Source organism: Drosophila innubila, assembly GCF_004354385.1.
Source record: "Drosophila innubila isolate TH190305 chromosome 3R unlocalized genomic scaffold, UK_Dinn_1.0 2_E_3R, whole genome shotgun sequence".
NCBI lineage: Eukaryota > Metazoa > Arthropoda > Insecta > Diptera > Drosophilidae > Drosophila > Drosophila innubila.
In genome coordinates, this window is record NW_022995380.1 from 25805963 (window position 1) to 25818996 (window position 13034).

A 13034-nucleotide genomic window follows, 5' to 3' on the forward strand; every position below is an offset into this window, starting at 1 on the left:
CTTCAATATCAGCTCAAGTTCAGCTGCTGATTAATTGACATTGCCTGTAATGCATGATATTTCTAATAATAACAATTTAATTTTAAAAAAATTATAAATAAACTTAATCAGTATCATTAAACACACTTATTTTAATCTAGAAAAAAATCTTTGTTCTCTAATCACTTGTATCGCTTATACATACAAGTATTTGATGCTCTGGAATCTTCTTATTAATAAAAAAAAAACATTTAGAGAAAATATAATACTCTTATTTACTTACTTTTAATGGGTTCAATGTTCGATCGGTATAAGATTACCATTTGATTTAGTAGAAATTCTAGCTTATTCGAATCTGAACCAAACAACTCGGGTAAGGTATCAAGTAATCAGTCATAATAATATTATTCAGTAAACCCCATTTTGACTAAACCAGCCCTGTGATCGTAAATCTCTTTGCTTATGAATAGCAACAACAACCGGGAGAGCATAAACGATTTCGCTTGCAATCTTAATTAAGTGCTCTTCATATTTGCAAACACTCGACACACACAATCACACAGCCACGAATACATACACAACTGTGCTCTCTGATAATGAATACACAATGTCTGAGAATAATAAAGCAAATTGTAGAATTAGCTATCAGTCTTCCTTGTGGCCTCCTCGTTGAGTGAACGAATTTCGCCAGAGTGCAAAGTAAATATAAAACTATTAATAAACATGTCTGGAATATTACCAGCCACTTATGTGAAGGGTTTTCACGATGAGGAGCAAGTGAAGCGTATGGAATACCGCAAGTTTGGCAAAACGGGTCTAGAAGTCTCCAAAATATCATTTGGCGGAGGTGCACTCTGCGCTAACTATGGGTACATTTCGAAAGAGCGAATAATAAGAGAAACTGGTCTTTAAATGAAAGAGAACATTTGTTATTATTGCAGCTTTGATCTGGATGAGGGCATTAAAACTGTGCATGACGCCTTAAAAGCTGGCATTAATTACATTGACACAGCTCCTTGGTATGGCCAGGGACGTTCGGAGGAAGTGCTCGGCAAGGCGCTCAAGGATGTGCCCAGGGAAGCCTACTACATAGCCACTAAGGTGGCACGCTACGAGCTGGACTACGAGCATATGTTTGATTTCAGTGCAAAAAAGACTCGTGAGAGTGTGGAAAAGAGTCTGAAGCTGTTAGGCTTGGACTATGTAGATGTTATACAAATACATGATATTGAATTTGCCCCGAACTTGGACATAGTGCTCAACGAGACGTTGCCCACGTTAGAGCAGTTGGTTAAGGAGGGCAAGGCAAAGTATATTGGCCTATCCGCCTATCCAATATCTGTGCTGAAGGAATGCATTTCACGTGCTGCGGGCAGATTTGATGTAAGTATCCTTTTGCGAGTTTCGAATGCTCTTGTAATATAACAATAATAACAATTGAAATAATAGATGGTAAATAGTGGGAAATTCAAATAAGTAAAACATTAAGAGTACAAATGTTAGGGAAAATATTGCACTTTAATATTGAGAAACATTTTATTTTCTTTTAAAATAGTAATATATTGTACATTTTTTATAAGCAACGGTTATATAGCTTATGTTCTTGTCAAATGTAGATATACTTATGTAAAACAAATTTATTTGATCGGTTTTTCGTATACTTTATATTATAATCCAAAAAAATGTTGTTTTATTCCTTTTTAACAAGTATTCTTGAACTTAAATAAGCAGGAAAGATGAGAAATAAAGCCTTAAAAATTTCGATATTTTTGTAAATGTTATTTTGGTTTCGGATTTTTGTATATACAATTTTTGTATTTCTTGCTTAAATAATTGAATTTTATTACTTAAAAAAATATTTTCTTAGTCTTATTTTAGAAATTTTTTTGAATAATAGTATTATTTGACTAAACTCTTATAAGGAAACAGATTCATTATCAACTTAATAAATATTGTCCTTGCTAATCTCCTTCCCTTTTCAGACGGTGCTCACATATGCACGTTATACGCTCATTGACAACACATTGCTGGAGTATTTGGATTTCTTCAAGTCCCAGAATATGGGCATTGTTTGTGCTGCTGCCCATGCTATGGGCCTTTTGACCAACGCTGGTCCACCGGCCTGGCATCCGGCCAGTGATAAGCAAAAGGAACTAGCACACCAGGCCTCCGTTGTGTGCAAGGATCGTGATGTTGAACTGGGGAAGCTGGCCATGTACTACACCATTCAACTAAAAGAGGTGTCTACCTTTTTGACTGGCATGCAGACCCGCCAATTGCTCGCTTCGAATTTGGCTGCCGTTCACGACGGCCTCAATGCTAAGGAGCAGGAAGTGCTGCAGCATCTCAGAGAAAAGTGAGTGGCGGTCAACTTGCACTTGCACTCGGAAGTTGACCGAAATTGTGCAACTCGGATACAATGTTACTATTGCGTCATATCCGACTCCATTTGCAGACAGAGATATCGGCAAGTTCGAATTCAAGTCTGGTCTGTTAGTCTGTCCATTTACTAAGATATACGTGTCTGTATGTTTGTGCACACTCATTGTCAATCTTGGCCATCGGTGCAGTAGGCAGCCAGCAATTGTCTCTCTTTCTTTCTCTGTCTCAATCTCTCTCTGTCTGTCTCTAGTTCAACCATTACCTGCCGATGTTGAACTTGTTTCAGTTTCGTGTCTCAATCGAATTATAATTACAAAGCTTTTTTTATTAATTTTTTTTTTGTTTGAGCTGCAGCAAATAATAATCTCCCTATCTTAACTCAACTTTTTCAGCGTCTTGACGAAGCCTTTTAATTGGGAGGGCAACGAACTGGAAAGATACTGGAGCGCACTTAAGAGCAAATAGATGATGTTTAGAAGTTTGGAAAATATTAAAAAGGATATGATAATAAAATTAATTTAAAAAAACGATATGAACAGTTTAATGTATTTTATTGTTCAAGTAAAACAGAAAAAAATCAATTGGGATTGTGAAATAAAATAAAATCTCAATTTATTACTAGAATATATTGGAAAAGTATCTGAAGTGTTGATGTAGATATGGAAATAATGACCTTCAAAATGCCTGATGTCTGACTGTGATTTATAAATTATAGCAAATACCCCCACTTACTATGCTATGTCTAAACTTTGATAACCCTAATCAGTAAGTGATTAAAATGTATGGAAGGCTTGTTACAGATTAGAAAATAATAATTGAATAATTGTAATGTAATTATCTCGAATTATACTTATCATTGCATAAGAGGATGGCTCTTCAATTTTGTGGCTTATATGGTTATGATCAACAACATACTCATTTACGTGTATAAATCCATTATAGTAGCTGACTAATTGGCTAAGCTTACGAAATGCATAAGAAATGCAGTTTTTTATTTAGTTGTCCAAAAGATACGAAATATGCGACTTCCACCTTTCGCTGCCATGGTCAGCAGCCTACCAGTCAGTTAATACACTAATTAAGCTCTAATTAACGCAATTGTTAATATGTAAAAATAAAACTAAAAGAAACAAAACCATACAAATTGTTGTAGCACGGAGAATCGTCGAAGCGAGTCGCGGTGTATAAAACGGGGAAGTTTAATAACATTTTGAATAATGAATAATCAGAAAAAACAAACAAAAAATCGCAGCAATGCGAAATGAATGCACAACAAAAATCCGCATGAATAGCGGAAATGCTGTCGATGAAGCCACATTTTGTTTTCCTTAAGCTGCGCTTTGCGTTTTCCACTTGCAGCAATTTTCTGGCAGAGCTTTAAATATATTTTGTTTTACTGTATGTTCATGTTACACATGTAACTTGCACACACACATTCATTGGCGAATCTTATCAATGCATTGCCTACAGCTGATTGACCAGATTCTCAATTGCGCATGCGCTCGCTCTCTGATTTCCTCTCGCCTTCTCTTTGCTGCTCTCACGACTGCTGCTGAGTAAGCCGAGCTTTGCGGCGGCTTCGTTTATATACGCTGCGCCGTCGCAGTCAAAGCGTCAGTTTTACTTTCAGCTTTGAGTCATTGGGACGACTTTTGTGCTCAAAGGCAATCTTCGAGTGTGTTTAATAATTTAATTTAAAGTCAAGTGCAATATGTTGAAAATGCAAAATATGCTTTTGCTTTTGTTGGGTTGCAACATGTTGCTAGCCGTCTACGCAACTGGTAATAAGAAGGAACAACAGAATCAAGGTGGGTTAATGACACGCCGTTGTGAAGACCCTATGAAAAGTTGATTCACGCAAGGTGTGGAGAAATTTTCAATGACAAGCGAAGTCAGTTCTAGGCAGACCAAAACAAAAGGAACCGGTTTATACTTATGTCTGTAGCCGGCTTAGTTTTCTATGTAGAAAGAGTGAAAAGAGATGTGCTTAAAGTTGTTTGAACTTTCGTGTTGTGGTTCGGTAGTTAGAGATATATTTACTTTATATTTTGATGCTTTCTACACATAACATTTACAGTTAATATAGTCAATTTAACGGTAAAAAGTATATTAAATTATTTTATTCCATTAAATAATATTATATAATGTTTATAATGTTTTTTCACAAGCTTAGACTTAGGACTAACTAAGAAATGTATCAGAATGGTCAGAATACAATTTAAAAGTACTGCCTTCATCGTTGCAGAAATTTGGGAGCAAGACTTGTCGGACACCTTTAAAATCGAGGGCAGCGATCAGGGCATTCAAAAGGTTAATTTGAAGTGTGGCGCCAATTCGATGAATGTGATGCTGGAGACTGAGAAACCCTTCACCGGAGTCATGTACACCCGAGGCAGCTTCTACAAGCAATCGGCACCGTGTTTCATGAAGCCCAATGCTAATCAGGGAACACGGACGCTAGAGATGAACTTCCAATTGGATCAGTGCCAGACGCTAAAGGAGGGGGAACTCTACTCAAATATTGTTGTCATTCAGAACGATCCGGAGCTTATAACGCCTGGGGACTCCGCTTTTTCGCTGGAATGTGATTTCCGTCAGCCACGCAGCCTGGATGTGGAGGCCAGCATGCAGACCAGAGACAGGTAACACATGTTATATATTGTGCATATAAAAATATATTTTTGTTATATATTTTTGGATGTGTATGATCAAAACATAGAAATCCACAAAAATTGCGCGGAGCACGCGGTGGAACCCGCCAGCGTCAATAGAACTTTACACTATGACTACCCATTAAGTTCTTCAACTTTACTCACTTCCAATAGCTGTACTTAAGGTACAAAATGAAACTGCAACTCTTTGTCTCTGCACTGACTTAAAAGCTAATCTCTTTGTGTAGTGCCTTACTAACAAAAAAAAAAAAAACAGCAACACAAATCAACCACTTGTCTAAATCACATAACATGCATGCAATAAATACATTTCACAGAGTGGCGACCAAATCCAAAATAACACTCACAAGTCCTGATCCCGCTGCACCAGTGGACAATCTACACAACTCGGTGTTTAGCAACAGTGATACAGTAGAATACATACCAAAGTTTTCCAAACCAAATGAAACCATAAGGCTGGGCACAGTTGAGGAGGTGACCCTACCATTGGCTCACGAAAGAGATGAGCTCTAAATTTACACACACACCCACCTCAAACAAATACAAAAATATCTTAATATCACACTTGAAAAACAGTACAGGTGAGACAAGCACACGCTTTTTGTATTATCATTTGTTAATTGTTAGAAAGTTAAAATATTAAAACATTTTTAATAATTTATTTATTTTGTCATTTTACTTTCCCAGGAAAAACACACAAAATGCAACCAAGACGGCTTAAATGCAATTGACATGCACATACATAAATTCATTTAAATGCTCTTTTTAATTTCCATATCCTGTGATATTTTTTAAGTTTGGTTTTAATAAAATAAAATGCAAAAATGTACGACTGGCATTTTAAATTTCATTTGGCGCGCCCTCCGCAGAGTTATAAACAAAACAGCTGATTTCCAGCTTTTATTTATTGTCTGGCAACGCAAAGCTTTTAATGGTCTGGCAGGCTTTGGCAAGCTAAAATGTACAATTAAATTTCCAGTTAATTATCACGAAAATATTATTATCCAGCTAACCGTTGTTTGAAATCCAGGTAAAGTGCGATATAAAAAAGGGAAACAAAAAATATTAGTTGGTAAGAGTCACAATAATAAACTTAATGTGAATATAAAGGTGATTTAGATAGATTTCGCCAGAGCTGTTGTTGTGCTCTTTATCTGCGCATCGAATAATGCACAAAGAACGTCAATAATTTTTAAATTGAATTAAAACACTTGCAGCATTCTCAGATTAAATGCATTAAAATGGACCACCGTGTATTTATAACACTGCTGTTCGTGTTGAGCGGCACCCTGAATGTTTTATTAATCAAGTGAGTAACAATTTATTAAATTGCAAAATGCACATACACAAATATGAGATGAAGTTGAATGCGATATATACATACATAAATACATACATACTTACGTGCATTGTAGATGGGTGAGCAATCAAAATGTGGAGGGCAGTGATGGAAAGCCGCATCGTTTTCAACATCCCGTCGTCTTGACCATGCTCATGTTCCTGGGCGAATTTTTATGTTTTGGAGTTTACAAAGTGGTGAACGCACTGATGTCTCGACGTGGAGTAAGTTTTGCAGAATCAAGTGTCAAACTGCCCACATTAATTTGAGCTACTATTACGTCTCTTTTTCAGTTAAGCGCAGAACAAGATCATATTTTGACACGCGGCAGCAATGAGTTCCATCCCCTCAGCATGTTGCTGCCATCGTTTCTACGTACGATTGCATCCATTTTGCTGTTTACCGGCTTGTTTTTAACCTATGCGACCAGCTTTCAAATGATAAGAGGTGCGTTTATCAGCAGTCACTGTTGTTGTTTCATATTATTCAAGCCCCTTTGCCCATTGCAGGCGTTGCACTGATCTTTGTGGGTCTGTTTAGCACCATGTATTTGAACCATACATTGAGCTCCCGTCATTGGCTGGCCATTTTTACCATGACATGCGGCATCATTGACATATTGGCTTTGGATGTACAACGCGTGGATTACGATTATGTAACGTTGCCACATACAGATCACAACACGATCCTTACAGGTGACCTATTGATCATATTTGCCGAAGTTCTTCACGCCTTTCTGTACGTGTACGAGGAGAAGCATATGAAGGCCTCGGACTTGGTGCCTATTCAGGCGGCTGGTTGGCAAGGCATCTTTGGCATTGTCATCACTGCAGTGGCCGCCATTTGCTTTAACTTTGTGCCAATCCTTGCACCATTTAATGAGAGCTCACGTGGTGTCTTTGATGATTGGACCGATCTTCTTCCGCAGTTACGTGGGAACACCATGTTAATCCTGGCACTTGTCGGCTTCACATGCTCCTGTGCCATTCACAACTGTGTGGGCATGACCATTTCCAAGTTCTCCTCAAGCGGCAATCGTCTGCTCGCTGATGGAATACGTGTCTACTTCATCTGGGCATTTGTTATCTTTGCCGAATGGGAAATTTTGAATTTAATAACTATTTTAGGATTTTTCATACTGCAAACGGGTATCATTTTGTACAGACAGGCTATATTTGTGGAATGGTATCGATCAACCCTCGCTCGTTGGCAGCGTATTCGTTATATGGACATGAATGCAGATGCTGCACCCACGCCCAGCAGTCAGCCCGCAGATGTTATCTAAAGTGAAGTAAGGAAATTGTCGACGAAGTTTGTATAGATTGTGATATGGGAGGAGGGCTGCTATAGACCTATCCAGTTTTGGGATGGATCTCTAAAATATACCTATCAATTTAAATTAGCTTACAAATAAATACTGTCAAAAGTTTATTATCACGAACATGTATGTTTTCTTTCTACCGAAGAAATTACGCAAATTGTCATAAGTTTATCAAAACTAAACTGTTTTTTAAGTGGAATGTCATTTTAATCATTATTTGGCGTCTAAATTCATTCTACATTCAAATTTTATTAAATTTAAAAAAATATATATTTTCCTCTAGGCTCTACTAGATGATGATTTCGATGGTAAGGGTCCCCCCTTTGAAATTTCGAAAATTCAAAATTTTTAATCTCAAGTTTTTACTTTTAATCAACTCCTTATATCGTAATTAGTATAAAACAACACTTTATACTTGATTCTGAGACCCTTCATTTTTTTGTAAAAAATCATGTAAAATTGAGCAAAAATTTGGACTTGTAAAGTGGCTGAATTCGCAGTCTGACCAACTTCAAACTGTCATAACTTGATCAAAACTAAACCGATTTTTAAACGGAATCTCAGTATGATCATGATTTGGCCTCTTAATTTATTCTGCATTTAAATTTGTATCTTCTAGAAAATTTGATATTTTTTCGATACTAAACCATCTATCTTCCAATTTTCCATACTTACCCCTTGACATTTTTTCAATAACTTTGAACTCTCATAACTTCATCAAAACTTAAACGATTTTCAAGCGGAATGTCATTTTGATCATGATTTGGCCTTAAAATTGATTCTGCATTTAAATTTGTATCATCTAGAAAAATTGATTTTTATTCGATACTAAGCCATTTATTATCCAATTTTCCATACTTACCCCTTGACATTTTTTCAATAACTTTGAACTCTCATAACTTCATCAAAACTTAACCGATTTTCAAGCGGAATGTCATTTTAATCATGATTTGGCCTCTTAATTTATTCTGCATTTAAATTTGTATCATCTAGAAAAATTGATATTTTTTCGATACTAAGCCATTTATTATCCAATTTTCCATACTTACCCCTTGACATTTTTTTCAATAACTTTGAACTCTCATAACTTCATCAAAACTTAACCGATTTTCAAGCGGAATGTCATTTTGATCATGATTTGGCCTTAAAATTGATTCTGCATTTAAATTTGTATCATCTAGAAAAATTGATTTTTATTCGATACTAAGCCATTTATTATCTAATTTTCCATACTTACCCCTTGACATTTTTTCAATAACTTTGAACTGTCATAACTTGATCAAAACTAAACCGATTTTTAAACGGAATCTCAGTATGATCATGATTTGGCCTCTTAATTTATTCTGCATTTAAATTTGTATCTTCTAGAAAATTTGATATTTTTCGATACTAAACCATCTATCTTCCAATTTTCCATACTTACCCCTTGACATTTTTTCAATAACTTTGATCTCTCATAACTTCATCAAAACTTAACCGATTATCAAGCGGAATGTCATTTTGATCATGATTTGGCCTCTTAATTTATTCTGCATTTAAATTTGTATCATCTAGAAAAATTGATATTTTTTCGATACTAAGCCATTTATCATCCAATTTTCCATACTTACTTGACATTTTTTCAATAACTTTGAACTCTCATAACTTCATCAAAACTTAACCGATTTTCAAGCGGAATGTCATTTTAATCATGATTTGGCCTCTTAATTTATTCTGCATTTAAATTTGTATCATCTAGAAAAATTGATATTTTTTCGATACTAAGCCATTTATCATCCAATTTTCCATACTTACCCCTTGACATTTTTTCAATAACTTTGATATTTCATAACTTCATCAAAACTTAACCGATTATCAAGCGGAATGTCATTTTGATCATGATTTGGCCTCTTAATTTATTCTGCATTTAAATTTGTATCATCTAGAAAAATTGATATTTTTTCGATACTAAGCCATTTATCATCCAATTTTCCATACTTACTTGACATTTTTTCAATAACTTTGAACTCTCATAACTTCATCAAAACTTAACCGATTTTCAAACGGAATCTCATTTTGATCATGATTTGGCCTCTTAATTTATTCTGCATTTAAATTTGTATCATCTAGAAAATTTGATATTTTTTCGATACTAAACCATCTATCTTCCAATTTTCCATACTTACCCCTTGACATTTTTTCAATAACTTTGATATTTCATAACTTCATCAAAACTTAACCGATTATCAAGCGGAATGTCATTTTGATCATGATTTGGCCTCTTAATTTATTCTGCATTTAAATTTGTATCATCTAGAAAAATTGATATTTTTTCGATACTAAGCCATTTATCATCCAATTTTCCATACTTACCCCTTGACATTTTTTCAATAACTTTGAACTCTCATAACTTCATCAAAACTTAACCGATTTTCAAACGGAATCTCATTATGATCATGATTTGGCCTCTTAAATAATTCTGCATTTAAATTTTTATCATCTAAAAAATTTGATATTTTTTCGATTCTAAGCCATTTATCATCCAATTTTCCATACTTACTCCTTGACATTTTTTCAATAACTTTGATCGCTCATAACTTTATCAAATATAAACCGATTTTCAAGCGGAATGTCATTTTGATCATGATTTGGCATCTTAATTGATTCTGCATTTAAATTTTTATCATCTAGAAAATTTGATATTTTTCGATTCTAAGCCATCTATCATCCAATTTTCCATATTTACTTCTTGACCTTTTTTTTTTGAAAACTTTGATCTCTCATAACAGTTACGGTCCCTGTTTTAGAGAAACCATATTTTATTTACTTACAATTTAAAACTAACGGATAACTGTGAGTAAATATCGATATGTATGTATTTTGGTCGATGTCCTTCAAAGGCATCGATGATTCCATCTACAAAATGACCAAGTAAGTGCTAAAATACAAGTCTTTATATTAAAAAAAAAAATAATATAAATTTCATATCCAAACGAAGTCGCGTAAAATTTAAGTATCGCACATACAGATACTATCGATATTGTCATGGCTGTTTATGCAGCCCTGGCTGAATCCGCGATCAGCTGTTTTCACAACAACAACATCATTTCAACTTATCTATTTGAATTTAACATCAAATTAGCTAAATGTGTCAACAAAAATACAATAAATAGCTAACAAAATATTAAGGGCATCTCTAGAAATACACTTACCGCTCTCAGAAGGAATTTGAAGTCACTGAGTGGCATTCACATCATTCCTCAGCAACAACATGCGCTTAAAAGAGTACCCGGAAATCATGTTGGATACAATACCGAAGCTTTATGAAATCCACAGCAAAGTATTCATCACAAATCTTTATGGTATGGAGGAGCAAGTGGAGCGTCTGCCAAAGCGTTTCTGCAAGATGTACACGACTCAACCCCTCGCCAATCAGCTTTGGATATACTTAAATCGTCGTAATGCCAACATTTCTATGCAAGACTTTCATATAGTTGAGGAATCTCAACCCTTTGCGATTCGTCTTAGCGACGGAAAGCGTCTGGAGGTGATGCTCTGTGCTGGCAATGAGCTTGGAAGCAGTCTTATGCTGTTAATTCGTAGACAGCATGGAGGAAGGTTACTCTACTACTATTCAGCTGTACAACAGGACGATCTCAGTCGTTTAATGGGCAATGAAACCTACCAGAAATGGATTTCACTAGGCACCGAGGTTCTCTTTTTAAATCTTCAGGCAGCCAATCAACCGTTCGTCCATATAGATTTTGAAGGTGTTGCCGCAGAAATTTCAAAATATTGCAAGGACACGGGCAACGAGGATGTGATTAAAGTTCCTCTCTTTGGCTATGAATATCTTGTTCATAGGCTAGCTAAAACGTTTACCTTATTTGGCCATATTGAATTGCAGGACAGCTTTATGTGTAACTTTTGCTGTCTGACTTTAGACACGAGATACTTTCATCGGCCTGGTTACACATGTACTGTCAAAATATGTAATACAAACAACTTTCCAGGCATGGAACATTATCCACTCTCCAAACTTAAATGGACTCCAGTGCCTAATCGTATTAATCTTATTCAACTTTGTAGCCTGCTCCGTCCGCTTCACATAAGTGGAATAGTAGGATACCATGAAATGGGCAATGTCGGACCAGTGCCGGCGTATCTAAAACGTTTCAAAAAAGGTTACTCCCCAAAATCGCATGGAATCGAAATACCTGAAACTCAGTTAACGCATGAACACAGTAATGATAATGCACCTGCTGGATATTCCAATACCCAATCAGAGAAGATATCTCCTGCCAAAAGTCCTAAAGATGGAACTAATTCTCGTAGGGATCCTTTTGTTTTTACCAAGCCTAGAAAACTTGCCTTTGTTGAATACGAAGATGATAGAGATTAGCTACGATAAAATTCGTCGATCCTTGATTTGATTCCCATATTGGGGACTATGCGCAATCACACGGTTTGTGGTGAAACACTTTGTTATCCTGTAAAGATCTTATAATGCTAGATATTTATCGCATAAGTAGTCTGGTTAGGAAAGAGTGTAGGATGTCTGATTGCTCCTGCCTAGCACTGTTTATTGGGTAGTTCCATACTTAAGTTAGTCCATAATATATGCAGAGATCTAAATTTACATAATCATGAAAATTCAAGGAATCGCGTAATGATTGAAAACTAAAATCGAATAGATTTTTTTCCTGTTTCCAACCAATCTCTAATATTTACATATGTTTATTTTTTTAAATATCTGATGTTACATTTAAATTGTAGTTATGATGAATTTGCACGCCTGAGCTGGAATAATACTCTTGAAATAAGTTAATATAATATAAGTTAAAAGAATTAGTAATGTAAACCAAAACTGTAAATCGAGTTTAAAATAGAAATGTGAAAATCGAAAGAAAAAAAAAGAAAGAAGATGTTAAAAATATCGTGTCATGGGGAAGTATGATAAAAATGAAAATTTATACCCTCGATCGATCCTGCAGCACCGTTGTTTTCATAAATAAATTAAACACTCTTAATTTGATTATGGTGTATTATTCATTTCTGTTTATGTCATTTGGCTAATAGTCATATTACATATTTATACAATTCTATGTTTTCCAATGCTTTCTTTAGTACATGTTTTTCTGTGTATATAATAGTTAAGCCGCTGCCTAAAATCAAATAAAAAATGCAAACTTTGTACGGAACTAAATATTGTCTAAGAGGTTTGTGTATAGAGCAAAAACGTTCTAAGTATTGTTTAACGTAAACACTTAATAATATCATAGATTTTCATAATCTTATTGTCATTGGAGTAATATTTGCTTTCAATTGACTGAACTAATTTGTGTTATCGCCAGTTTTGATA

General features: G+C 35.1%; 4 protein-coding genes and 1 long non-coding RNA gene across 10 annotated transcripts; 4 read left to right on the forward strand and 1 right to left on the reverse strand.

Moving 5' to 3' along the window:
* Positions 1-632: 632 nt before the first annotated feature.
* Positions 633-2891, forward strand: LOC117791702 (L-galactose dehydrogenase). The gene is made up of 4 exons (XM_034631518.1): positions 633-848; positions 921-1362; positions 1962-2335; positions 2754-2891. Exons 1-4 carry the CDS (start codon positions 703-705, stop codon positions 2824-2826), a joined length of 1035 nt encoding a protein of 344 aa, XP_034487409.1. The 5' UTR covers positions 633-702; the 3' UTR covers positions 2827-2891.
* Positions 2892-4011: 1120 nt separating this feature from the next.
* LOC117791087 lies at positions 4012-5795 on the forward strand. 5 transcript variants are annotated; one of them, XR_004618020.1, is made up of 4 exons: positions 4012-4169; positions 4607-5003; positions 5081-5197; positions 5721-5795. XR_004618020.1 is itself a non-coding variant. In XM_034630743.1 (3 exons), the coding sequence occupies exons 1-3, from the start codon at positions 4073-4075 to the stop codon at positions 5752-5754; spliced, it is 528 nt and encodes a 175-aa protein (XP_034486634.1). In that variant the 5' UTR covers positions 4012-4072; the 3' UTR covers positions 5755-5766. The 5 variants fall into 5 exon arrangements, 3 of the variants coding, with proteins under 3 accessions (XP_034486634.1, XP_034486632.1, XP_034486633.1); XR_004618019.1 differs by lacking the exon at positions 5721-5795 and adding an exon at positions 5351-5439; XM_034630743.1 differs by lacking the exon at positions 5081-5197 and having other exon boundaries at positions 5721-5766.
* On the reverse strand, positions 5673-6568 carry LOC117791088. Its single transcript, XR_004618021.1, has 2 exons — positions 6438-6568; positions 5673-6041 (listed from the first exon to the last, which is right to left on the reverse strand). It is a non-coding gene; the product is annotated as an uncharacterized LOC117791088 (long non-coding RNA).
* Positions 5952-7813, forward strand: LOC117791086 (solute carrier family 35 member F6). 2 transcript variants are annotated; one of them, XM_034630739.1, is made up of 5 exons: positions 5952-6063; positions 6251-6342; positions 6449-6596; positions 6666-6819; positions 6882-7813. In XM_034630739.1, the coding sequence occupies exons 2-5, from the start codon at positions 6275-6277 to the stop codon at positions 7655-7657; spliced, it is 1146 nt and encodes a 381-aa protein (XP_034486630.1). In that variant the 5' UTR covers positions 5952-6063; positions 6251-6274; the 3' UTR covers positions 7658-7813. The 2 variants fall into 2 exon arrangements, with proteins under 2 accessions (XP_034486630.1, XP_034486631.1); XM_034630740.1 differs by having other exon boundaries at positions 5996-6063; positions 6260-6342; positions 6882-7657.
* Positions 7814-10788: 2975 nt separating this feature from the next.
* LOC117790540 lies at positions 10789-12874 on the forward strand. Its single transcript, XM_034630018.1, has one exon. The coding sequence runs from the start codon at positions 10944-10946 to the stop codon at positions 12072-12074; it is 1131 nt and encodes a 376-aa protein (XP_034485909.1). The 5' UTR covers positions 10789-10943; the 3' UTR covers positions 12075-12874.
* The last annotated feature ends 160 nt before the right edge of the window (positions 12875-13034 follow it).